Source organism: Salmo salar, chromosome 16, assembly GCF_965601325.2.
Source record: "Salmo salar chromosome 16, fSalSal1, whole genome shotgun sequence".
In the NCBI taxonomy this organism is placed as follows: Eukaryota; Metazoa; Chordata; class Actinopteri; order Salmoniformes; family Salmonidae; genus Salmo; species Salmo salar.
The window spans coordinates 38,758,247-38,782,830 of record NC_138306.1 but is presented as its reverse complement, the minus strand read 5'-3'; the positions used below and the strand labels follow the sequence as shown (position 1 = coordinate 38,782,830).

The window sequence follows — 24,584 nt, the reverse complement described above, 5'->3', positions numbered from 1 at the left end:
CAAACGAAATGAGCAAAACAAACAACGTGATGTGAGAGGTTTTCCAGTTAAGGCCTGTCATTACAGGCCTGCACTTGAGTAACTTCACCTGAAGAGTATAGCGGTCCTCTAAACTGCTCTCCATTCACTGTTAGTAATCTCTAATGCCAGCCACCAAATGCAATACTCTTATATCGTTGTTTGTTCTCCTTAATCAACCTGCTCAAAAGTTTCACAGAAACCTTTCACGCATGCACAACTATTTCTGCAATATACTGTACACCAAAAAAGGAACAGCTATGTTTCCTCATATGTAGTTTCCTTTGGTTTTACATACCCAAGGCTTGAGAGTTTCAAGGAGTTTTCCATGTCCAGTCTGTAATCCTTCCTAATAGGGGTCACATCAACAGCAGCTTTTACACAAGTTGTTATTGTTTGAGGTTGACATACCACACTGGCTCAGCATTAGTGGATCACAGATATTTACATATCTTCTTATTTGAACTGCAGACGGATGCGCTATGCTGGAGAAGTTTGTTAGCTGCAGCAATTGCTCTCGGGATGTCTTTAGGACAGCCCATACAACACACCTGCTGCCTTTCAGTCCTCACTCCAAAATATTCTGGCCATAACTAGACTTTACTTGGGTAGATGATTTTTGGACATGGATGTCCACTTGTGAAAAGTAAAAAAGAGACCCAAAAAATTGAGCATTTCTATGTATATGTGAAAAATGGATAAGGATGACGTTCCAACTTTTCTACACGTGGTGGCAGCATTTAGCTATGATTCACTCACGTAACCAGTGCAGTTAATAGTATTGCAATAGAAAATGTGAGCCCTATTTGGATCACCAAAAACCTTTTCCATGCAACAAATGAATATTTCTATATATACAGTACCAGTCAAAAGTTTGGACACACCTACTCATTCAAGGGCTTTTATTTTTACAATTTTCTACATTGTACAATAATAGTTAAGACATCAAAACTAGGAAATAAAACATGGAATCATGTAGTAACCAAAAAAGTGTTAAATCAAAAATATTTTAAATTCTTCAAAGTGCCTTTGACAAAAGTTAGGCACACAAGTATTCCTTAAAATAGAATCTTTATTATATAAAAATGCTTTTGATACAAAAATTGTCACAAGTGTACACAAGGCATTGAAACACAGGTTTGTTTGGGGAGCATCTACATACTGGCACAATGAAGTACAGCTGGAGTTGTCCCTATCCAGTAAGGACATGGCTTGAAATGGGCAGGGCAGCAGGTTGTGTTGTGGAGGTCTGAGGAACCTGTATAACCGCTCCGCTAGAAGCCAGAGGTGTTCAACATACAGATGGAAGCCGGACACTTTTGATCATACCATTTAATATAGAAAATTATTTAATTTCACTTGTCAGCACCATGGTTAATTGCCTATACACAAATATACAAATGGCAGAGAAAAAGCCCAGAAAACAAGAACAAGAGGTATGAATTCAATATACATTTCCCTCTATGTAATTTTACATTCACTGTTCACATTTCTTAACTGGTTGAATAGTTCATTTAAGGAAGTGCTCAGTTTGGCAACATTGTCAATCTTCAAAGCAAGACAATATAATAGAGCCACGATTTTACAGGTGCATAATATTCACCACTGATGAAATTCAATCTATTTAAGTTGAAAGGTATGTGAAGATAGTGAGGGTTTCACTACAATTGAATCTACAGTTTTTCAAACATTGTTTAGAAAATATGGAATAGCTTTTACTAAACTACAGACATTTGTCTCATTGACAAAAGCTGAAATACCAACAGTATTGTTGTTTCAATAAATGTGAATAGTCAGTCTAGTATCACATGGACATTGCATAAGCGATTCATGATAGAGTTAAAAGGTTGTGCAAAACCTTGTCATTTCTGGTTGATAACTGCATCAAAGATGAAGCTGCTCTTATGAGTTTTTTTTTTCATAAGGAGTCCTTCAAAACAATTAACGTGTGTATATATACTGTTCTACACACAATTTTTTTACGATGTTACTAATTGAAACAGTTAAAACAGCTTAATGATCTATTGTCAAATTGTAATTGTTTTGTTGGGTGTTCTCATAATTCAGAGTAAAGTATATATGTACAGTAGCAGCAAACACATTTTTGGTAAACTCCGAAACAAAACAAAGACATGCTCAGGACCATTTCAATTAATAAGAGCATTTCATGGCTGTTGTGAAACATTTCTTATTTACTTAATTACAAATATTTACAATTTGTTTTGTTAAATTCTTTTGGTATTTGTAATGTGGCTGGCCACATGTAACATTTGAATGGAGTAATTTCTCAAACCAATATTGGTGACTTCTTGTTCAAATTTCACTGTAAATTGGTACGTTTGAATGAAGTTCTAAAGTACTTTGCTGAAAAAACTAAGAATTGTCAAAGGCCAATAGAATAGTCAAATTGAAAGTCTTCTAATTAGGAGGATACTCCATCTGAAACGAAGGTAGGAAACATGAAAAATAAAGACAAGTGATAGAATTCACTGTACAACAACTTCACACTTGATCTGGCCCTATTCCACCTCCACTTTAACCCATGGCAATCAGTGGAAATGAATAAAATATAATTCTAATTTGTTTATTTAAAATTATTTACAGACATGGCTATTTCCCCAGGTGTCATGAAGAGTCAGTGCAGGGTGACGGGGGTGGGGGACAGAGGTGAAAGTAACTGCGCTCTGTGGATGGAGAAGGGGGGCAGCTCTCCTCTGCTGATAGGTACTGGCTCCGGGGAGTGGGGGGGGGGGGGTAGGGGTCAGAGTCTGAGTTTAGGTCCATGTAGTACTTGTTGCTCTTCCAACGACTTGTGGCGTAGTCGCTGTCACAGACGTCAGTGCTGCATGGGGTGGTGGGGGGTGCCACACCGTGCATTAGATAAGGCCTTTCAGGAGCAAGCATGGAGGAGAGAAGACAACATTGTTTTATTTCACAACAGCAAAGAGGTGCCAATGTACATCAAGCTGACTGTTGCATAATACAAAGAGAGAAACTGATCAAGTGTGCCTCATCTCTTACCTGTAAGACCTGGTGGTGGAGGGACTGTTAGAGGAGTAGAAGATCTCTGCATTATACAGGGAGCGATCCGTGGCTGGAGAGGGAGGCGGGTTGAGCATCTGCAAATACAGGAAAAAAAATGCGAACCCTTACCCCTTCAATTACAAACTTAAGTTTTGAGATCATCCAGTGTCCAGTAAAGTTCAAACAGGAGAAAATGTACATTTCCCCCCAGTTTAGAAATAATGTATGAGATACACCTGGGAGGACAGGTGTTGGGTTCCTACGTGTAGGTCAAAGAGAGGGCAGAGAAGTTGGGTACATACCTGTGGATAAAAGGCTCCCTTAGTGCTGGAGGAGCTGCTGGAGGAGGCCCCTGTCACATGGTTCCTGTCATAGAGTGGCGCCCCACTACAGCTGCTCCCCATCAGACTGACAGAACTCATCATAGACTTCCCACACGAGATGCCTAAGAAACAACAAAACGGTCAAATACAGTGAGAACTACCTGCTTCAGCATGTAAATACTATCCTTTCACAGTACAGGCCATATCTATACACTCATCCATTTGATCTGCAGTTTTCAGTGTTGTGTAATAGCCAACCTTTACCTGTGAAGGTTCCGTGCTGTGAGCTGCTGGGGGAGATGAAGTTGAGGGGTACGTGTGAGGTGCCACTGATGTAATCGTGCGGGAAGGCTCCGTTGGGACCTTTGTAACGGCGGCACACCACCCGCTGACACACAAAGTACATCCCTCCCATCACAAACACTGACAGGATGATGCCAATGACTGGGCCGATGGTGCTGGTGTGAGATGGTGATTGAACATCGCTTGACGGGGGGGTGAGGAATTCTACAAGACGGGCAAAGACATTACAACAGATTTAATGGACTGCTGCCAAGTATGAATAGTCAGTTAAATCAATGTGATATTATAGATGGATTGACTGGTTTCTCCTTACTGGAAAATAAATGACACAATAGTGTAAATTCTGAACTCCCTTGATTTTCTCAAGTGACTGAGTGAAGTTAAACACACCACAGAAGAGCTCGTCAGAGTTGTCAGCACAGTCATTGTAGGAGTCACACTGCTGTTTCTTCAGGATGCACTGCTTGTTGTTGCAGCGGAACTGGTTGGGCAGGCATATGGCTGAGGGGAGGAGAGCAGAGCAGAGCAAAGTCCACGTTACAAGACTTGGCATAGCATATCATCAAATCAATACAAACAACAAGGTTGCTGTTGGTGGTGATAGTACAATCTCCCAGTATTAAAGGTCAACTGCTCTTTAGGCCGTTTAAATTCAGAGAAGTTGTTTCTATGTGGCACCTTTGAAGCAGAAACATTTATTCTAGTGTAAAAATTAACCACAAAGTGTAAATAGAATCATTTGTCAGTCCGTCTTGTCCAAAACTGATTTGTCACGACTTACTGGAGGGTTGGGTATGATTACGATCATGCCCAGTGCCCACTAACATGAGAGAAGCAGCTGTGCACTCTCTCCAACTATAGCAGCCAGAACTTCCAGACAGCGAGACAGACCTGCCCATTACACAGCGCCTCTGACTTGTTTACATAAGACAACACGTTGCCAATGTTATGTTGAAATAACTCTTGGCCCTAAGCCATTTATGAAGTGGCCACATGCTGATGTGTTTGACAGTGTCAATCACTAACGCCTGCCACCTTTTGGGGCAAAATGAGAATTGAGACGATCAAAGCGCATTTGTATCCCAACTGCAACTTGTCAATATTCCAAAACCCACTGACTAGTTTTCCATGCACATTTTTTAACTTGAGAAACACTGGAACAAATACCTTAGCTAGATATAAAATTGCGCGACAAAGCTAAAATGTCTAAATTAATTACAGATTTCTTAGATTAATCTTATTTTGAGGAAATGGCTGTTGTTGCTACGGTGACTCGGGAGGGACAAACAACAGTACCTGCAAGGGTACGATATGGGAACATAACGCCCACATCCAAGATAACGCTCATTTGGCTTTGCTCATTAAGAAATGCTAGCGGCCATGAGTAATCTTCAAAACGAGGTCAAATCAGGAAGTGCAGTCGCCCTTTAATCCCTACGACATTGGTGTATGTTTACTGAACTGGAAGTGTTTTTATTTCACCTTTATTTAACCAGGTAGGCCAGTTGAGAACAAGTTGTCATTTTCAAATGCGACAAAAACAGTTACATGGGATAAACAAACGTACAGTCAATAACACAATAGACAAATCTGTATACAGTGTGTGCAAATGAAGGCGGTAAGGCAATAAATAGGCCAGTGGCGAAGTAATTAACATTTAGCAATTAACACTGGAGTGATGGATGTGCAAGTAGAAATACTGGTGTACAAAAGAGCAGAAAAACAAATCTTGTAGGTGGTTGGATGGGCCATTTATAGATGGGCTGTGTACAGCTGCAGCGATCGGTAAACTGCTCTGACAGCTGACGCTTAAAGTTAGATAGATAGTGAGAGATGGCGATATCTATATATCTATCTATATCTCCAACTTCAGAATTGTATTTTATTTTTTTGCAATTTGTTCCAGTCATTGGCAGCAGAGAACTGGAAGGAAAGGTGGCCAAACAAGTGTTGGCTTTGGGGATGACCAGTGAAATAACCCTGCTGGAGCGCGTGCTATGGGTGGGTGTTGCTATGGTGACCAGTGAGCTGAGATAAGGCGGAGCTTCACCTAGCAAAGACTTATAGATGACCTGGAGCCAGTGGGTTTGGCAACGAATATGTAGCGAGGACCAGCCAACGAGAGCATACAGGTTGCAGTGGTGGGTAGTATATGGGGCTTTGGTGACAAAACAGATGGTACTGCATCCAATTTGCTGAGTAGAGTGTTGGAGGCTATTTTGTAAATTACATCGCCGAAGTCAAGGATCGGTAGGATAGTCAGTTTTACGAGGGTATGTTTGGCAGCATGTGTGAAGGAGGCTTTGTTGTGAAATAGGAAGGCAACTCTAGATTTAATTTTGGATTGGAGATGCTTAATATGAGTCTGGAAGAAGAGTTTACAGTCTAGCCAGACACTTAGGTATTTATAGTTGTCCACATATTCTAAGTCAGAACCATCCAGAGTAGTGATGCTAGTCGGGCGGGTGCGGGCATCGATCGGTTGAAGAGCATGCATTTAGTTTTACTAGCATTTAAGAGCAGTTGGAGGCCACGGAAGGGGTGTTGTATGGCATTGAAGCTCGTTTGGAGGTTTGTTAACAGTGTCCAAAGAAGGGCTAGATGTATACAGAATGGTGTCGTCTGCGTAGAGGTGGATCAAAGAATCACCCGCAGCAAGAGCGACATCATTGATATATACAAAGAAAAGAGTCGGCCCGAGAATTAAACCCTGTGGCAACCCCATAGACTGCCAGAAGTCCGGACAACAGGCCCTCCGATTTGACACACTGAACTCTATCTGAGAAGTAGTTAGTGAACCAGGCGAGGCAGTCATTACAGAAACCAAGGCTGTTGAGTCTGCCGATAAGAATACGGTGATTGACAGAGTCGAAAGCCTTGGCCAGGTCGATGAAGACGGCTGCACAGTACTGTCTTTTATCGATGGCGGTGATATCGTTTAGGACCTTGAGTGTGGCTCAGGTGCACCCGTGACCAGCTCTGAATCCAGATTGCATAGCGGAGAAGGTACGGTGGGATTCGAAATGGTCGGTGATCTGTTTGTTCACATGGCTTTAGAAAGACAGGGCAAGAGGGATATAGGTCGAATCTCAGACGATACAAAAGATAGGTTGAACAGACTAGCAACAATGGCAGTGGATAATTTTAGGAAGAGAGGGTCCAGATTGTCTAGCCCAGCTGATTTGTAGGGATCCAGATTTTGCAGCTCTTTCAAAACATTTGGGTGGGGGGGCTTGGGCCAGTTGCTGTTGGGTTAATTTATTTTCAGACTCGGGGGGGGGGGGGGGGGGGGTGCAGAGCTGTTGGCCGGGGTAACCAGGTGGAAAGCATGGCCAGTCGTAGAGAACTGCCTATAGAAATTCTCGATTACCATGGATTCATCAGTGTTTCCTATTCTCAGTGCAATGAGCAGCTATGAGGAGGTACTCTTATTCTCCATGGACTTTAGTGTCCCAAAACTTTTTGGAATTGGTGCTGCAGGATGCAAATGTCTGTTTGAAAAAGCTAGCCTTTGCTTTCCTAACTGACTGTGTGTATTGGTTCCTGACTTCCCTGAGAAGTTGCATATCGCGGGGACTATTTGAAGCTAGTGCACTTCGCCACAGGGTGTTTTTGTGCTGGTCAAGTCTGAAGTGAACCAAGGCCTATATCTGTTCTTAGTTCTACATCAGGCCAATTGGCAAGAGCTATTGTAGTTGGTGTACTTCGTTTTCTAGCCGGGAGATGGGCCTAGCTCGAGGCTAACTGGTGCATGCTTCTGGACAAGGGCGTTAGCTACAATAGCCACTCAGTAGCAACTAGCTAGCTGCGAAGATCCGGTGTAATGGTCCAGAGCTTGCGGCAGGAATCCGGTGATATAGTGGGGGGAAAAAAGCAGTCTGATATGCTCTGGGCTGATATTGAGCTGTGCAGACTGGCAGGTATTATCCGGGCTAAAGTGTCTGGAGTCCGAGCTAAAGGTAAAGACCGCTAGCAGTGGCTAACAATGACTAAATGGCTAGTAGCTAATTAGCTGGCTAGCTGCTGATGGAGGTTCCAGTTATAAGGTAAAAAAAATTGCAGCTCCGTATCATATTGGGTGAGGCGGGTTGCAGGAAGGTATATTTAATTTGAAAATGGAAAAAAGAGTGAAATGTATATAAAAAACTAAAGACAATATTTACATGAGACTAAAACATCTTACTGCTGCGCCATCTTGGAAGTTTGTATGTGTCAATATTGTGCATAAAGTCAGTTGAGTGAACGTACTGTCACAGTCCTGTTCATCGGAGTTGTCTGCGCAGTCTGGCTCTCCGTTGCAGCGTAGCTGAGCATCCACACACTGGCCCTTATCACACTGGAACTGGATTGCAGAACACATGGGGCAGTTCTCCTCGTCACTGTTGTCATCACACTCAGCGACGCCGTCACAGCGCCATGCCATGGGGATGCAGTCAATGTCGCCCGTGGCACAGGTGAACTGCTCTGTGGAACAGGTGGGTGGGTCTGAAGTGGGAGGGGGGAGGAGTTTAGATTCAGAGCCAATGCCTGGTGTTATACTTGACTTATTGTGTATCGCACATCATTATTGAATGTTACAGCAGCAGCTGTACCTCCACAGATGAGCAGGTTGGGCAGCAGGACCAGGTGCATGGGACAGGAGCAGCGAGGTGTCCCGTCTCCTTTGGCGATGCAGATGTGTGAGCAGCCTCCGTTGTCACGGGAACAGGGATGAGAAGCTGTGGAGGAGAAGATGTGGACAGTGAGTTTTTGCCCCTGGAGAGTAATGGAACTCTGTTGTAGTAAAGCACTGCATCACACATTGATGTTTTCCAAAAGGATTGGTATTAGCTGACGCAATAGGAAGTGGCTAAACACAGGCTCCTCCAGGTGCCTTACCAAACTCTGTAGGGTCCATGTCTTCCACAGCGTGAATGCTGGTGAGGTAGGCAATGCGGCCCTGGATACGGGTCCTCTTCTCCCCAATCAGCTTGTCCACCCTCTCGATCATCTGCTGCTGTCTGTCGATCCAGTACAGGTGCTCCCCCAGCACTGTCAGACCCATGGGCTGCAGGATGTTAGAGTCCTGGAGGACGATCCGATTGGCTCCTGGGAGAAGGAAGAGGAATGACCTCAGAACAAGGGTAGTATACACCAAACAATAGATATCCTATATCTCACATCAAAGACAGTGTATCCTCCCAAATGCATTTATTTTCAGACCCTTAGGTCTTCCTTAATAAGTTCTAAACCTTATCATAGAAAATATAGGTAATAACTTTAGACACCATCACTAAAACCAGTTTGACTAATATTCAATAACTATTGCCAAACATGGTCTGCCTTGTATAACTCTACAGTCTGATGGTGCGTAAATGGCCTGGAGAAATCAGTCTGGATGCTGTCTTGTTCCTATCCAGTCCAGACTTCAGAGGCAGGGGGATTTATTTAACACTAGAAAGGCCAAGGGGATCATTTTGACCCAATATGAATTGAAATGGAAATTTCTCTGCCATTTTAAAGTCATGCCCCCCTCTGGACTTCTCCTAAAATAAGTCTATTTTACACACATACAGTGTACAAAACATTAGGAACGCCTTCCTAATATTGAGTTGCTGGCCCACGTTGACTCCAATGCTTCCCACTGTTGTGTCAAGTTGGTTGGATGTCCTTTGGGTGGTGGACAATTCTAGATACACACAGGAAACTGTTGAGCGTGAAAAACCCAGCCGCGTTGCAGTTGACACTCAAACCGGTGCGCCTGGCACCTACTACCTACTACCAGTGGATTTAACAAGTGACATCAATAAGGGATCATAGCATTCACCTGGTCAGTCTGTCATGGAAAGAGAACGTGTTCCTGATATTTTGAATTTTGATATCAAACATAATTGTTAAAAACAGTTGTTTTGCACAAAAAAGTTACCTTTTCATATCATCGTAGTGTCACAGGAAGGCAAGACTTGATTTCTATATAGTATCAGAAAAAGCAGATTCTGATGTTTTTTTAAAACACTTACCATTGCCAAATAGCTCTGAAGAGATGAGCCCTATTTCAAAATATCACAATTCCATCCACTCCACAGCAACAAACTAATGAAAATGCTATTGTGTTCTTCATAAACACAACCAAAGTATTATTTTCCCGATTGTATTCATTAGAATGTTGAGTCCAAATGACTCCTCATTGGCCTGATGGGGGGGTCCAAAGAGGCCAGGCTTTTCTGGTGTGAAGATCCTCTTTGAAGATGTAGGCTTTCAGACGTATTAGGATTTTATTTTAGACCACAAACTGTGTTTGGACTCGAGGAACATTGTCATTTTCCATGGTAGTTCTGTGTACTACTGAGAATGAGAGATGTAAATAAATGCTGTCAAAACTGATAAACCATAGCAACAGCTTTTCAGATGATCAGCAGTGTTTGAGTGCTGATGCTCTGGATCTAGAATGGCTGTCCACACTTCTTTAGCATTGGGACTCACCAGTGAGGTCACTGCTCTCAATGCGTTTCAAGTCAGCGTCCACCCAGAAGAGTTTCCCCAGCTTGTTGTCCAGGGCCAGGGCTACAGGCCGGATCAGGCCCGTGGTGAACAAAGACTCCCGCTCCGTCCCATCCAGAGACGCTCCCTCGATCTTAGCAGAGCGATCCTGCATGGTCGTGAAATACATATACCTACAGGAGAGATGGAGGCAGTAAGAAAAAAACAACAAAAAGCATACTGACAGACATTTGAACAGTTGCTGCCCAAACCACCAACTGTGTACAGGATTTTAGACAGTCAACATTGACAGATATATTAATCACACTACAACATGGAAATCAGCCAGAGAGATTTACTGCTAGATGGGAGATAAATAACAGTTGAGGTATGTGTTTTGATGGGTGGGCAGGGCAGCCTGTATTGTACTGTGCTGGGTGTAGACAAGAGCGCAGGGCTGTTCAGTTGGCCCCCCTCTCAGAGCCTGGAGGAGTAGAGGCCTTCCCGGTTTGTTACGTCTCACACCAGCTTCTATCAGCTCTGATAAGAACCTCCCTTAACACCTGTTTAGACAGAGAAGACTTGAAGGAAGAAATGCAATTGCGCAAACGCTCGTCTGTTTGTAATTTGGTTCTGCTTCTTCAGTTTGGTTCTGCCTCGTCAAGTCAAAAGGGATTATTTTTTTTTATATCAGTCTGAGTGTAATCAGTTGAAGTATTAATGTAATAACATAATGCTTTGAGTAAATGTAGAAGCCGTCACTTCTCAAGGGAACGTGGGAGAGAACAAATTAACCCTGACAGCTCTTCAACCTGCCTATAACCTTTTGAGACTGTCTGTACTGAGCTCGGCCAAATATCTTCAATGTCTATCTAGTGCTTTCCAGGCCCATGAAGAGACAAGCAACTGAATGAAACTTTCAAATCGGATAAAAACAACTATAAGACCATATCAAATTGTCAAGCTGATTGCTATCAATATTCAGTTTTAGATGTTTCGATTAAACAACGTCTCATGTTGATTAGTTTACTCCGGGTCACTCCTATGAGAGAAGTCACCTCCGCCACATCCAAGCCAAACCATATAGGAGAGCCCCAAATAGAACGTAACATGGAGAACGGCCGCATCAACAATGAGCATCACAATTACAGTGCAGCCTGCCAGGCCCTGACCTATGGCCCTGACCATACTACTGCACCACTGGAGAGGAGAAAGTAGTGCAGGCAGAACAGTAAACACAACCATCTGCTGCACACATGGCCTGACATTCAGTCTCGTACTTACTTGGGGCTGTGGTTCCTTCCCTGCCCTATCGAAGGAAAATAAACACCGTTCCACAGAGTCTCCTATGTCAAATTGTCAACACCACATCACTAAACACCTGATCACCCACTAATTACTCTGCTGCTTGGAGGAGTGCCACACCCAGTCCCTGATCTGCCCGCCAGCCAACTGCTATATTTACACACATACAAGTGGCATCGCTCACTTGAAAATATTTCATAAGGGGACACTGAACTATTTTGGAAGTCCTGTATATTTTCAAAAGCTTTCAAGTGATTGAGTTCCCTCGGTTTTTCATTCCCAAGTCCACCACATTCGGGGTAGACTTGAAAACCGAGCCTGGGAGATTTGAAATAGAAATGTTGCCATCCCTAAATGCAGTTATTGAGTCAGTTTGCCTCTATCTGCACAAAAAACAGTTGCCTCGAGCTGCAACAGTATGAACCAGGCAGCACTTTGTTTTCCAGTCACCTCTATGATACAACACTCCCCCTTCCCTCCTCACCCTTTTTCGGCGTTGACTACAATGGCTCTGGGTTTGTCATGTTCATCTCGCAGCACCACGCCCACGGCGTCTCCGTCCAGGCGCTGGAGGTTGATGGTATTGGTGGCCTCACAAGTCCAGTAGACAGTACGGCTGTAGGTGTCCAGGCTTAGGTCGTGGGGCTGTTTGTCAGGCTGCTGCTGGTGGGTGGAAGTGGTGGACACCACCACTGACGACTGGAAGAGGATGAAGGAGATTAAATCAGAGAAAGGGCCTATAATTGTGAAAGATTTCACACTGTCGACAAAAGATATGCGAGTGTTCAAACAAATGGCTGTACTGACAATTAAATGAAGTTCTATAACTCCCTCAACTTTATATGCATGTAAACTAAAATGTAATTGAAAAACAATATACTATATGCATCTTAACTGTGTATGTAAAAGCAAGTAAATATGTGGTCTTCTCTATCAGCATGACTCGCCTGTGTGCCATCGTCGCGGGCCCTCCTGATGTTCTGCCGCCCGTCCACCCAGTAGACCAGGTGGTCTAGGGGGTCGTAGCTGATGGCCCGGACGTTGCGAAGGACATGGATGGGAAGGATGATGTCGGGGCTCTGCTCACCCAGAACCATGCGGCTGATTGAGGCCTTCTGGCTGAACAGGAGGAAGCTAGAGGGGGCTGGAGGGAGGGAGGGGTCAGAGGTCAACAGGCCCAATCCAAACATTTGAATCTCTCCATCTCCCCTTCTCGCTCACTCTCTCTGTCCCCTCCCTCTATATCTCTTCCTCCCTCTCTCCTACCAACCTTTCCATGACTCAGGATGTTGTAATCAGCTTACTAGAATGCAGTAATCAGTGGTCCCCAGAGGCCAGGGAAGTATGCAGCAGTAAGAAAGAAAAAGACATGTAGAAACACAGGGCCTTCATCCCATGCCAAGACCAGAGGAATGCTCAGTCTGTGATATGTGCACAGCAACCTACTTTCTAACACTTGTCCACATCAGGCCTCAGTGAAAGTCTGAGGTCAGCTCATGGTATGATTCAGACAGACACGTGTTATGAGGTTTGCATGGCCAAGGGCTGTAGACACACCTGGATTTCATTAAGACAATACATCCTTCTAGAGCAAAGACGTTGTAAAATACACTGACTCACCTACTCTTAACAGAGAGATTCAATTTCCAACTTACAGTAAAATGTCCACAGGAGATTTGTGCATATGCCTCAAAACAGAATAAACTATGACTGTACCAACACACTAAATACAACACTGAATCAAACTAAAAACATAAACTCAACAACCCCCTGTCAATGCCGGCCCTGGTCGTTTCTCTACTCACAGCTGCAGTTCCTGCTGTTTGAGTCCAGTATGTAGTGGGAGGCACAGCGGCACTGGGAGCCGGCGGGCGACGCCAGGCACAGGTGGGCACAGTTGCCGTTGTTCTGGGAACAGTCATTGGCACCGTCCTGGCGAGAGGAGTGGAAGACCAGGATGTCCATAACGTACTCCAGGTGTCCCTGGACCATGGTGCGGTTCAGCCCAGAGCGCTTGTCGGCCCGCTCGATGCTGCGCAGGTTCCAGTCTGTCCAGTAGATGTAGTCCCGGTACTGGGTCAGACCGAACGGATGAGGGAGGTCGTCAGCCACTATCTCCCTCTGTAGACCTGGGTGAAATATGATTGTCAATATATGGATTATTGAAGATCTGAGGATATTGATGTTAACCACAGCAATATGATATATTTGTACAGTAATATTGGGGGGAAAAAGGAGAATGGACATTAATGAAGATTGCTGTCAACCACAGCGATATTACAGAGTTCTATGCTCATCATGTATCATCAATCATAAACAACAGAGGGGTTGGAGAAGAGGTTGACTACTGTATGCGTTTACCTTGCATGTTGGTTGACTCTATCATACAGGTGTCCAGGTCGGTCCAGTAGAGTCTCTGGTCGATGTAGTCGATGGTGAGGCCGTTGGCTCTGCCCACTTTGTCCACTAGGGTCATTATGTTGCTGCCGTCCATGTGGGCCCTGGCGATCCTGGGCTTGCCTCCCCACTCTGTCCAATACATGTAGCTGAGGAGACACACATAGCTGCTTTTAACATAGTAGAACAAGCCCATATTAGAGGTCGACCGATTAATTAGGGCTGTTTTAAATTTTTCATAATCGGTAATCGGCATTTTTGGACACCGATTATGGCCAATTACATTGCACTCCACAAGGAGACTGCGTGGCAGGCTGACTACCTGTTACGCGAGTGCAGCAAGGAGCCAAGGTAAGTTGCTAGCTAGTATTAAACTTATCTTATTAAAAAACAATCAATCAATCTTAACATAATCACTAAATAACTACACATGGTTGATATTACTAGTTTATCTAGCTTGTCCTGCGTTGCATATAATCGATGCGATGCCTCTTAATTTCTCATCGAATCACAGCCTACTTCGCCAAACGGGTGATGATTTAACAAGCGCATTGGCGAAAAAAGCACTGTCGTTGCACCAATGTGTACCTAACCATAACATCAATGCCTTTCTTAAAATCAATACACAAGTATATATTTTTAAACCTGCATATTTAGTTAATATTGCCTGCTAACATGAATTTCTTTTAACTAGGGAAATTGTGTCATTTCTCTTGCGTTCTGTGCAAGCAGAGTCAGGGTATGTGCAGCAGTTTAGGCTGCCTGGCTTGTTGCGAACTGTGTGAAGACCATTTCTTTCTAACAAATACGGTAATTAATTTGCCAGAATTGTACATAATTATGACATAACATTGAAGGTTGTGCCACGTAACAGCAATATTTAGACTTAGGGATGCCACCTGTTAGACAAAATACGGAACGGTTCCGTATTTCACTGAAAGAATAAACGTTTTGTTTTCGAAATGATAGTTTCCGGATTTGACCACATTAATGACCTAAGGCTCGTATTTCTGTGTGTTATTATAATTAAATCTATGAGTTTGATAGAGCAGTCTGACTGAGCGGTGGTAGGCAGCAGCAGGCTTGTAAGCATTCATTCAAACAGCACTTTCCTGCATTTGCCAGCAGCTCTTCAAGCATTGCGCTGTTTATGACTTCAAGCCTATCAACTCCCGATATTAGGCTGGCAATACTTAAGTGCCTATAAGAATATCCAATAGTCAAAGGTATATGAAATACAAATGGTCCTATATGAGATAAATAGTCCTATAATAACTACAACCTACAACTTGTTAACTGGGAATATTGAAGACTCATGTTAAAAGGAACCACCAGCTTTCATATGTTCTGAGCAAGGAACTTAAACGTTAGCTTTTTTACATGGCAAATATTGCACTTTTACTTTCTTCTCCAACACTTTGTTTTTGCATTAATTGAACATGTTTTATTATTTATTTGAGACGAAATAGATTTTGATGCATTATATTAAGTTAAAATAAAAGTGTTTTGTAATTGTCATTATTACAAATATATATATATATATATTTGTATCGGCCGATTTAGTCGGTATCGTTTTTTTGGGGTCCTCCAATAATCGGTATCGGTGTTAGTCATAATCAGTCGACCTCTAGCCCATATACCCCCAAACACTTGATGCCAGCCAAGACTATGTCTGCATTCCCAAACTAATTCAATATGGACTGGTAAATGGCAACGGCCCCAGCAATGGGGATAATACCTGTAGAACTCAAGCCAGTTCAGTATCTGAGAAAGGAAAAAATGCCGAGGGTTAAAGCTAGGTGGTAAAAAATGCATCAGAAGCCACAAGCATGACTCTTGACAGCCCCAGGACATGACTTCATCCTGCAGAGTGACATGTAAAAGCTGTGACATGTTGGCACACATGTATCGACTAACAACTCCTCACATGGAGGAGAAGTCTCCATCTGTAACTGGATCCTGGACTTCCTGACGGGCCGAGGTGGCGGGCCACCCCAGGTGGGGAGGGTAGGCAACATCACATTCGCCATGCTGACCCTCAACATGGGGGCTCCACAGGGATGTGTGCTCAGTCCCCTACTGTTCACCCACGACTACATAGTCATGCACTACTCCAACATGATCATCAAGTTAGCTGACGACACGACGGTGGTAGGCCTTTTCACCGGCGGCAATGAGGCGCCTACAGAAAGGAGGTTAGTGACTTGGCAATGTGTTGCCAGGACAACAACCTCTCCCTCAATGTCAGTATGACCAAAGAGCTGATCGTGGACTACAGTGTCCAAATCACTAAAGTACTTAAAATGGTCCACACACATGCACACAGTCGTGAAGAAGGCGCAACAGTGCCTCATCCCCCTAAAGAGGTTGAAAAGATTTGGCATGGACCCTCAGATCCTCAAAAAGGTCTACAACTGCACCATTGAGAGCATCTTGACTGGCTGCATCACTGCTTGGTTTGGCAACTTCACCGCCCTCGATCACATGGCGCTACAGAGGGTGGTACGGACAGCCCAGTAACATCACTGGGGCCCAGCTCCCTGCCATCCAGGACCACCAAATCAGGTGGTGTGAAAGGAAGGCCCGGAAAATTGCTAAAGACACCAGCCACCCAAGCCATAGACTGTTCTCTGCTTACGCACGGCAAGTGGTACCAGAGCAACAAGTCTGACACCAACAGGCTCCTAAACAGCTTCTATTTCTAAGTCATAAGACTGCTAAATAGCTAACAAAATGGCTACACAGACTATCTGCATTGACCCTTCTATTTTATTTTTGCACTGACTCTGTGCCCACTCACAGGACTATACACTCACACACTTAAATGTGTTCACACACACCATGCACACATTCATACTGACTCTACACACATGCATCACGCATACACACTGCTGCTACTACTCTGTTTATCTTATCCTGATATCCTTTATCATATCCTGATGCCTAGTCACCTTACCCCAATACATATCTACCTCTACCACACTGTATTCCTGCTCATTGTAACTATGGTATTGGCACTGACCATGAACTGACCCTGTATATAGCTTACTTACTTTCTTGTGTTCATCTTATTTCTATTTCTCGTGTTTTTGTTCGACTATATTTTATAGTACTACTGATATTACTGCATTGTTGGGAAAGAGCTTGCAAGAAAGACATTTCACTGTACTTGTGCAGGTGACAAAAACTTGAAAGCCGCAGTGCTGTGCCTCTGATGCAACCTCACTACACTCCCTGCCTGAGAAAGTCAGAGGGAACGAATCATGCGAGGGGATTCACCCAGACAGACAGTTATCTCTATGGGTACTGGTAAACAGATGACGTCAGCCTAGCCTGGTTTCAGATCCGTTTGTACCGCCTTGCCATTCCAACTCCTATGGTCATTGTCACACGTTCAAAGCTGGCAAGACAGCTCAAACCGATCTGTGACCAGGCTCATGTCAGTCAGACATGTCTGTGAGTTGTGTCATGCAGATGAGCTGGATCCCAGTCAGTCTTACCCATTGGCAGGGTTAAGGGCCAGGGAGCGAGGGTTGTCCAGGTCCTTACACACCAGGACCTGTCGGTATTGTCCATCCAGCCGGGCCACCTCGATGCGGTTGGTCCCTGTGTCGGCCCAGTACACGTTCCTGCCCATCCAGTCTACTGCCATGCCTTCTGGGTAATCCAGCCCAAACTCGATCACATGCTCAACAGAGCTGCCGTTCATGAAGGCCCTGCTGATGGTCTGAGGGAGGGAGGACAGTGGAGTAGAGTCAGACACTTAGCTCAATATGAACCAAAAAATCCTGGCGCTTAAATAAATAAAACATCCCGATAGCTAAATTAACCCAGATGACAGAAAACAAACCCCCAAAATTTGAATGGAAACCCTAAAAAGAATGACTAGAATAGATTTACAGAGAAAAGGAGTCGTTCTCACCTTGGTGCTGACGTCAGTCCAGTAGATCCTGTTCTCAGAGACGTCAAAGTCGAGGGCGGAGGCCTCCTTGACCCCGGTGAGGGGGATGGCCACGTCGTTGGAGTTGGTCCCGAGGGAGATGGAGCGGATGTCAGCCCGGTTGGTGAAGAGCAGGAAAGCCTCGGGCACCACGCACATCCTCATGTCATTAAGGAGCTCCAGGCCCATGGGACAGTCACAGCGCAGGCCCTGGGGCCGGTGGAAACACAGGTGGCTGCAACCGCCATTATCCTCCACACAGCCGTTTGTGCCTTTATGAGGGAGAGAGGGAAAGAGAGAGACATGGTCAGTTTATCTGCAGCAGACCGGGAGCTCTGGTACTGTCCTCTCTAAGGACTGTTTACAGCTGTCAGTTGTGATAATACATCATACATAAGAAAACATTTACCCTAGTAGTACTCAGAATTATTAAATACTTAATATTGTAGAATAATAAAATGTAACCTTTATTTAACTAGGCAAGTCAGTTAAGAACATTTAAGAACAAATTCTTATTTACAATGACTTCCTACCCCGGCCAAACCCTAACACGGACAACGTTGGGCCAATTATGCGCCGCCCTCTGTCACTACCTAAACTCTGTAAAAAAAGAAACGTATTTTTCAGGACCCTGTCTTTTAAAGATAATTCGTAAAAATCCAAATAACTTCACAGATCTTCATTATAAAGGGTTTAAACAGTTTTCCATGCTTGAACCATAAACAATTAATGAACATGCACCTGTGGAACGGTCGTTAAGACAGTAACAGATTACAGACGGTAGGCAATTAAGGTCACAGTTATGAAACACTTAGGACACTAAAGAGGCCTTTCTACTGACTCTGAAAAACAACCAAAAGAAAAATGCCCAGGGTCCCTACTCATCTGCGTGAACGTGCCTTAGGCATGCTGCATAGAGGCATGAGGACTGCAGATGTGGCCAGGGCGATAAATTGCAATGTCTGTACTGTGAGACGCCGAAGACAGCACTACAGGGAGACAGGACGGACAGCTGATCATCCTCACAGTGGCAGACCACGTGTAACAATACCTGCACAGGATCGGTACATCCGAACATCAGGGACAGGATGGCAACAACAACTGCCCGAGTTACACCAGAAACCCACAATCCCTCCATCAGTGCTCAGACTGTCCGTAATAGGCTGAGAGAGGCTGGATTGAGGGCTTGTAGGCCTGTTGTAAGGCAGGTCCTCACCAGACATCACCAGCAACAACGTCGCCTATGAGCACAAACCTACCGTCGCTAGACCAGACAGGACTGGGAAAAAGTGCTCTTCACTGACGAGTCGTGGTTTTGTCGCACCAGGGGTGATGGTCGGATTTGCGTTTATCGTTGAAGGAATGAGTGTTACACCGAGGCCTGTACTCGGTGGTGGAGGGTCACAGCATCATCGGACTGAGCTTGTTGTCATTGCAGGCAATCTCAATGCTGTGCGTTACATGGAAGACATCCTCCTCCCTCATGTGGTACCCTTCCTGCAGGCTCACCCTGACATGACCCTCCAGCATGACAATGCCACCAGCCATACTGCTCGTTCTGTGCGTGATTTCCTGCAAGACAGGAATGTCAGTGTTCTGCCATGGCCAGCGAAAGCGAAGAGCCCAGATCTCAATCCCATTGAGCACGTCTGGGACCTGTTGGATCGGAGGGTGAGTGCTAGGGCCATTCACCCCCAGAAATGTCCGGGAACTTGCAGGTGCCTTGGTGGAAGAGTGGGGTAACATCTCACAGCAAGAACTGGCAAATCTGGTGCAGTCCATGAGGAGGAGATGCACTGCAGTACTTAATGCAGCTGGTGGTCACACCAAATACTGACTGTTACTTTTGACCCCCTCTTTGTTCAGGGACACATTATTCAATTTCTGTTAGTCACATATCTGTGGAACTTGTTCAATTTATGTCTCAGTTGTTGAATCTTATGTTCATAAATATTTACACATTAAGTTTGCTGAAAATAAACGTAGTTGACAGTGAGAGGACGTTTATTTTTTTGCTGAGTTTATAAATGAAACACTTCTTACACTACTACAGCTGTATACATCCAAATAACAATAAAACCCCATAATTTCCTCTTTCTCGTACCGGAGACCTCAGTGACTCTGGTGGCCTTGAGTCCCATGAGATCAGGCAGCTGGTCAATGATGATCTCTCGGATGGCGTTGGTCTTGTGGACCCTCTCGATGCTCCTCCTCTGCCAATCCGTCCAGTAGATGTAGTCGCCCAGCAGCGTGAAGCCAAAGATGTGGGGTAACTTGTCCTCCAGCAGGGTCATCCTGTTGGAGCCATCCACATCAATCACCTGGGTTTACAGAGAGGAGGGGGGTTTAATATTGATGGGCAACCCAAGCAGTAGCTTTTGCCAAGTATGAGCAAAAAAGTTTGTTATTTCAGCACCCATGGAGCAGTTGGGTGCTTTGCTCAAGGGCACAGTGGTAGGAAACAGCAACTGATAGGCATTTGTCTGATAGGCATAAGCAATTGTCCAAGCAAAAGAGTTTGTCCTCAGGCTCTTGTTCTGTAACACACAAGCATCTACCCACACCCATAGATCAGGATTCCCCAATTGGCGGAAAGAAAGTGGTGGGGATTTTATTTGGCTGCCAAAGTTGACAACTGACAACAGCAAATCAAGTGATTTAATTTTAGAAATGTTCCACAGTATTCCCAAGCATAATATTGTATACAGAAGTTAGGAAGGTTTGAAATTATTATGTTTTAGTCAAATATATCTGTTTGGGCTTCTTGCAGTCAATTTGCAGTCTACAAATTATTTGGAATTATGTTCCACCCCCCCACGACCATCCGCTCAAGAAAAGAAAAATTGCGCCTGAATCTAGTTGATGATCCCTACCATAGATGCTGTAGGCGTCAATATGAGTTATGACATCTAATTCTTGATAACCTGGGGTAAGCTGGGGTACATTTTAAAACACACAAACAGGTCAGAGCAGGTTACTGACACTGGATAGAATGCACTAACAATGACAGTATTGTCATTGTATTTCATAGAGTTGTAGAGAGCAGTAATTTCAAGACTGTTTCAAAGCCAGATCATGGAGACATTTAAAATCAATAAAACTCTATGTAACTAACTGCAAACTGACAAGCTATTTATATTCAAAGATCACCATTAACTGTGGAGCATGACCGTCAATATCTGGGGAAAAACCCAATTTCTGCTAAGTGGGAGACCAGACAAATAATCCTTATTCACGCAGAGTATATCATATTTAAATGAATAAATGTGACAGTATAGGATTCCAGTCACAAGGGTTGCATTAGAAAATGAAGTAAACGGATATAGGGAGTGGTGCCAAAGCATGCCTCTGTCTTATGAGGAGCAGAAAGAGAGAGCTGAAACTGAGTGTTCCTTACTGGGAACTTAACTGCTTATTTCTGAAAAGGCTGCAATTACACTCGACACAAATCCTAGCCAACCCGGCATTACTATTACACAAAACTGTGCCACTGAAAATAGACCTGTGTTTTTTATTTTAGCAAACTGGTGTAAGCTCCAGGAAATATTTCAGTCCGACTGAAAATTCTGGAGTGTGGCATCTTATAATGGCCACTCCTACGTGACATGGTGAGCATATTCTACTCTAGGAGAAACTGAGCACTACACAGATCAGCACTGTGTGCTTCTCCCATTTCGGTTTGCATGGAGGTATCAGTGGGTTCACGTGGGTGTTAATCACTCCATACAACCAACCAACCCTAGGTCTTTATTTTGGTGGGAGACAAGCCGAAGTGGCTCGGACACAAAAATGATAATGAAAAGTTAAGAAAAGACTTCTCTGGATGAAAACGACGTCGTCCACAAGCACTTTACAAAACTCTATAGGAACTGAGGACAAAGGCACCAGTACACTTGCATATCCTGTTCACAGCAGGTATTTAACAATGGCAACTTGAACTTATAAGATCTGGTGGTCTTACAGAGGACTTTGGATCGCTCTAGTGAATACAAACTCAGGCCCTTTCAACAGATATCGGCTGATGTCTAAATACAACCTACGTATTCACAGACAGCTCTGCCAGTGACGGCCATATTAGTGTGGCATATTGTTTTGCCGAGAAGCTCTTAAAACAAAGACTTTCTGTACGGTTTGGTTCCCATCTCGAGCTCTTCCTGTGTGGCCAGGGAGCTTGTAGTGTGCAGACGAAGATGGGGCTGAGGCTGCTTCCAAGGGCTGCCTACCCTGGAGGGGTGTCCACTTGATTCATTTCTGTAATTCAGTCCCTCGCTTCCTACAGCTGGTGGAGCGACTCACTGACTTCCTCCCGCTCTCCCAATTTGAAAAATATATAAATAATTGGCACATTGTTGGGCGAAATACTTCTTCTCTTCACAAACACTGCAGACAGCACAATATGAGGGGGACAGGCAGAATTTGACACCACAGAGAAATGGTGTCGCTTTTGAGGAGAAGGTGAGATGGAGGATAATCCGGCTCACTAAACTGCTCTGACCACATGGCTGAGAGAGAGAGACTAGAGGGGTGGACTGGGTTCCCCCCGAGCATTCTTTATGGAACATTATACCTGTGTGGCTGTTAGGATAAAGACATTAGGAGAAAGCATATAGCACTGACTAAGAGGGCTAAGCACAACTCAAGCCAGCCAATAAAACTCAGTGGAAAGTCTTAAATGGGAACTGGTAAGATATTCAGAAAGGTTTGCAGTAACACACTGAGGGGGAGAGGGTAGGTCATGATGCTCAACAAAACAGCAGCCATAGTTTCTATAGCAGCCCCAGCTAGCAGAGATATAATACCTCAACTGGACTTTCCTGGAAGCTTCACACAACTTGTGTGGTATGCCATGAATGTTATGATTCCCTGTTTTGGGGAAATTGATCATTTTAAACACTTTTCCTGCCCTTGGAATGCAAATGTGTTAGTTTGCAGTTAGGCCTAATTAGAGTGTTATCTGTGACCCAATTAAAATATGGATGACCAGGTGTGCTTTGGAAGCAGACTTTCACTTTAATATTATTATAACACAATCTTGGGAGCGTAGTTGAACATAGGAAGGGCTGGAGTTGATCTTTCTAGTCTCATGGTTACGTAGGAGTGAGGCATGAATTCTTTCCACTGGTGTAATTAGACCTTTTTATTGGATGGCATACCTTTCAAACATCTGTTTCCCCTTGCCTTTATGCTTTCAGTGGACTATAGGACATTGTTTGACTGCTCACCCGAGTAACCACCAAAAACCCCAGCTATTTTTACCAGCAATGGAGAAAATCTCCAACTCTGGCATTCCTTCCCTCTCCATTTCTTTCTCAGTCTAATCCAGGTAAGATTACTGCTCTTGCTATGGAGTCATGTTCCTCCCCATCCTGACAATTCCACATACACCGCTCGCCTTGCAGCGCAGCGCAGCGCATCAAAGGACTAAGTGTGCAGCTGGTTGATTTTTGGCCCTGGATTCCAGCCACGGTGCGGCCACACTTTCTCCAGGTTAACTCTTTCTGGGGCTAGCCTGCGAGTGGAGTGGAGGATGGAGGGAAGTGGGGAGGGGAGGCCCTAGACTGCAGGCACGGGTAAACGCATGGCTGCCAGCACACACTGGACCCTCTGTGCTGTTAAGAACGCGCCAGCTGCCTAGGCTAATTAGTCCAGAACAAACCTAAGCAGGCCTCTGAGGTCATTAAAACATATAATGCCACAGGGGGGGGGAAAAAATAAAAATAAGTGTTGACGGAATTTACCTCCCCTTCTACCAAAAAGGAAAATCCTGCAAACAAAACACAAAATGGACTCAAAATGTAGGACCAACCGAGAAAACAAAAAAACAGCACTTTGATGGCCATCCTATCAGCAGGAGTCTATTCCCCTCCCTTACAGACGTTCTATTCATTTTATACTGAGACAATTAGACATGGCCCTCGCCACTGAAAGATGGTTGCAGCATTTGTTTCTCCCTGCTCTTTTTCAGAGACAATTATGCACTGAGAGAGTTTTTTTTATAGTGTGAGAACCCTTTTCTTGACCGAGGGAAAACAAACAAAACAGAAAACACAAAAGTCTCATCAGTAATTCAGGGAAAAGTCAATCCTCGGCAGGCTTCAATGCCAGCCAATTGTAAACGTCCTCTTTGCGCCTCAGTGTCATTGAGATGCCTTACAAATTGAATCTGCAGGCCGGGGCAGTGTGACGGAAGGCTGCATGGCCCTGAAGCCCAGTCTTAGTTTCTACTCGCTAGCAGCTTATAGTGGAACTGACAGTGTTTTAACTACTTTGTAAATATGAAACAGACAATGATAATATCAGTCAAAAATATAAAATTGACAGTTTATGCTTCAAAACCAACTTCATAAGAGGTTTTACAAAAGAGGTTATATTTGACAAAAAATGTCAATGTAGAGCTGGGATGGGAAACTTTTATTGGGATGGGGGCCACACAAAAAACAACTCATCATGAGGGGCCGCAGTGGCTCGTGGGTTTGCATACCCACATCCATACCACTCCCCCTTTGCGAGCAAAACATTTTAAAGTTAATTTCCTGCAATTCCACACATTTTTCCATGGTGCGAAGAGAATATGTAGCTATTTGTTTGGCAAGCTAAAACCACAGAGCCTAGCTAGCTGCTGGAAGGATGTCATGTCATTGGATGGACGAGTGGTTGAGTGGGAAACTTTCCTCCCATATCATTTTTTGGTGGCTACAGCTAGAGATGCAGATGTCATTTGGTAAGCTAGCAAGAAATGTGAATCACTTCCCCTAAAGTAAATTGAACTTGACAAAGTTATATAATTTCTCCGGTCTACACAAAAATAAATACAA

At 44.2% G+C, this 24,584-nt stretch overlaps 1 protein-coding gene across 2 annotated transcripts in view; it reads right to left on the bottom strand.

Moving 5' to 3' along the window:
- Positions 1 to 905: 905 nt before the first annotated feature.
- LOC106573620 (low-density lipoprotein receptor-related protein 5) overlaps positions 906 to 24,584 on the bottom strand; it is an 83,709-nt gene continuing 60,030 nt past the window's right edge. For both annotated transcript variants that reach the window (XM_014148833.3, XM_082962702.1), the window contains 16 exons: positions 19,874 to 20,090; positions 17,752 to 18,041; positions 17,330 to 17,556; positions 13,794 to 13,978; positions 13,238 to 13,561; positions 12,380 to 12,576; positions 11,917 to 12,131; positions 10,131 to 10,321; positions 8,547 to 8,756; positions 8,261 to 8,386; positions 7,917 to 8,153; positions 4,059 to 4,169; positions 3,630 to 3,872; positions 3,345 to 3,487; positions 3,040 to 3,137; positions 906 to 2,905 (listed from right to left, as the gene is read on the bottom strand). In XM_014148833.3, the coding sequence (XP_014004308.3) occupies positions 2,644 to 2,905; positions 3,040 to 3,137; positions 3,345 to 3,487; positions 3,630 to 3,872; positions 4,059 to 4,169; positions 7,917 to 8,153; positions 8,261 to 8,386; positions 8,547 to 8,756; positions 10,131 to 10,321; positions 11,917 to 12,131; positions 12,380 to 12,576; positions 13,238 to 13,561; positions 13,794 to 13,978; positions 17,330 to 17,556; positions 17,752 to 18,041; positions 19,874 to 20,090 (3,276 nt within the window). In that variant the 3' untranslated portion in view covers positions 906 to 2,643. The remainder of the gene's footprint in view (positions 2,906 to 3,039; positions 3,138 to 3,344; positions 3,488 to 3,629; positions 3,873 to 4,058; positions 4,170 to 7,916; positions 8,154 to 8,260; positions 8,387 to 8,546; positions 8,757 to 10,130; positions 10,322 to 11,916; positions 12,132 to 12,379; positions 12,577 to 13,237; positions 13,562 to 13,793; positions 13,979 to 17,329; positions 17,557 to 17,751; positions 18,042 to 19,873; positions 20,091 to 24,584) is intronic.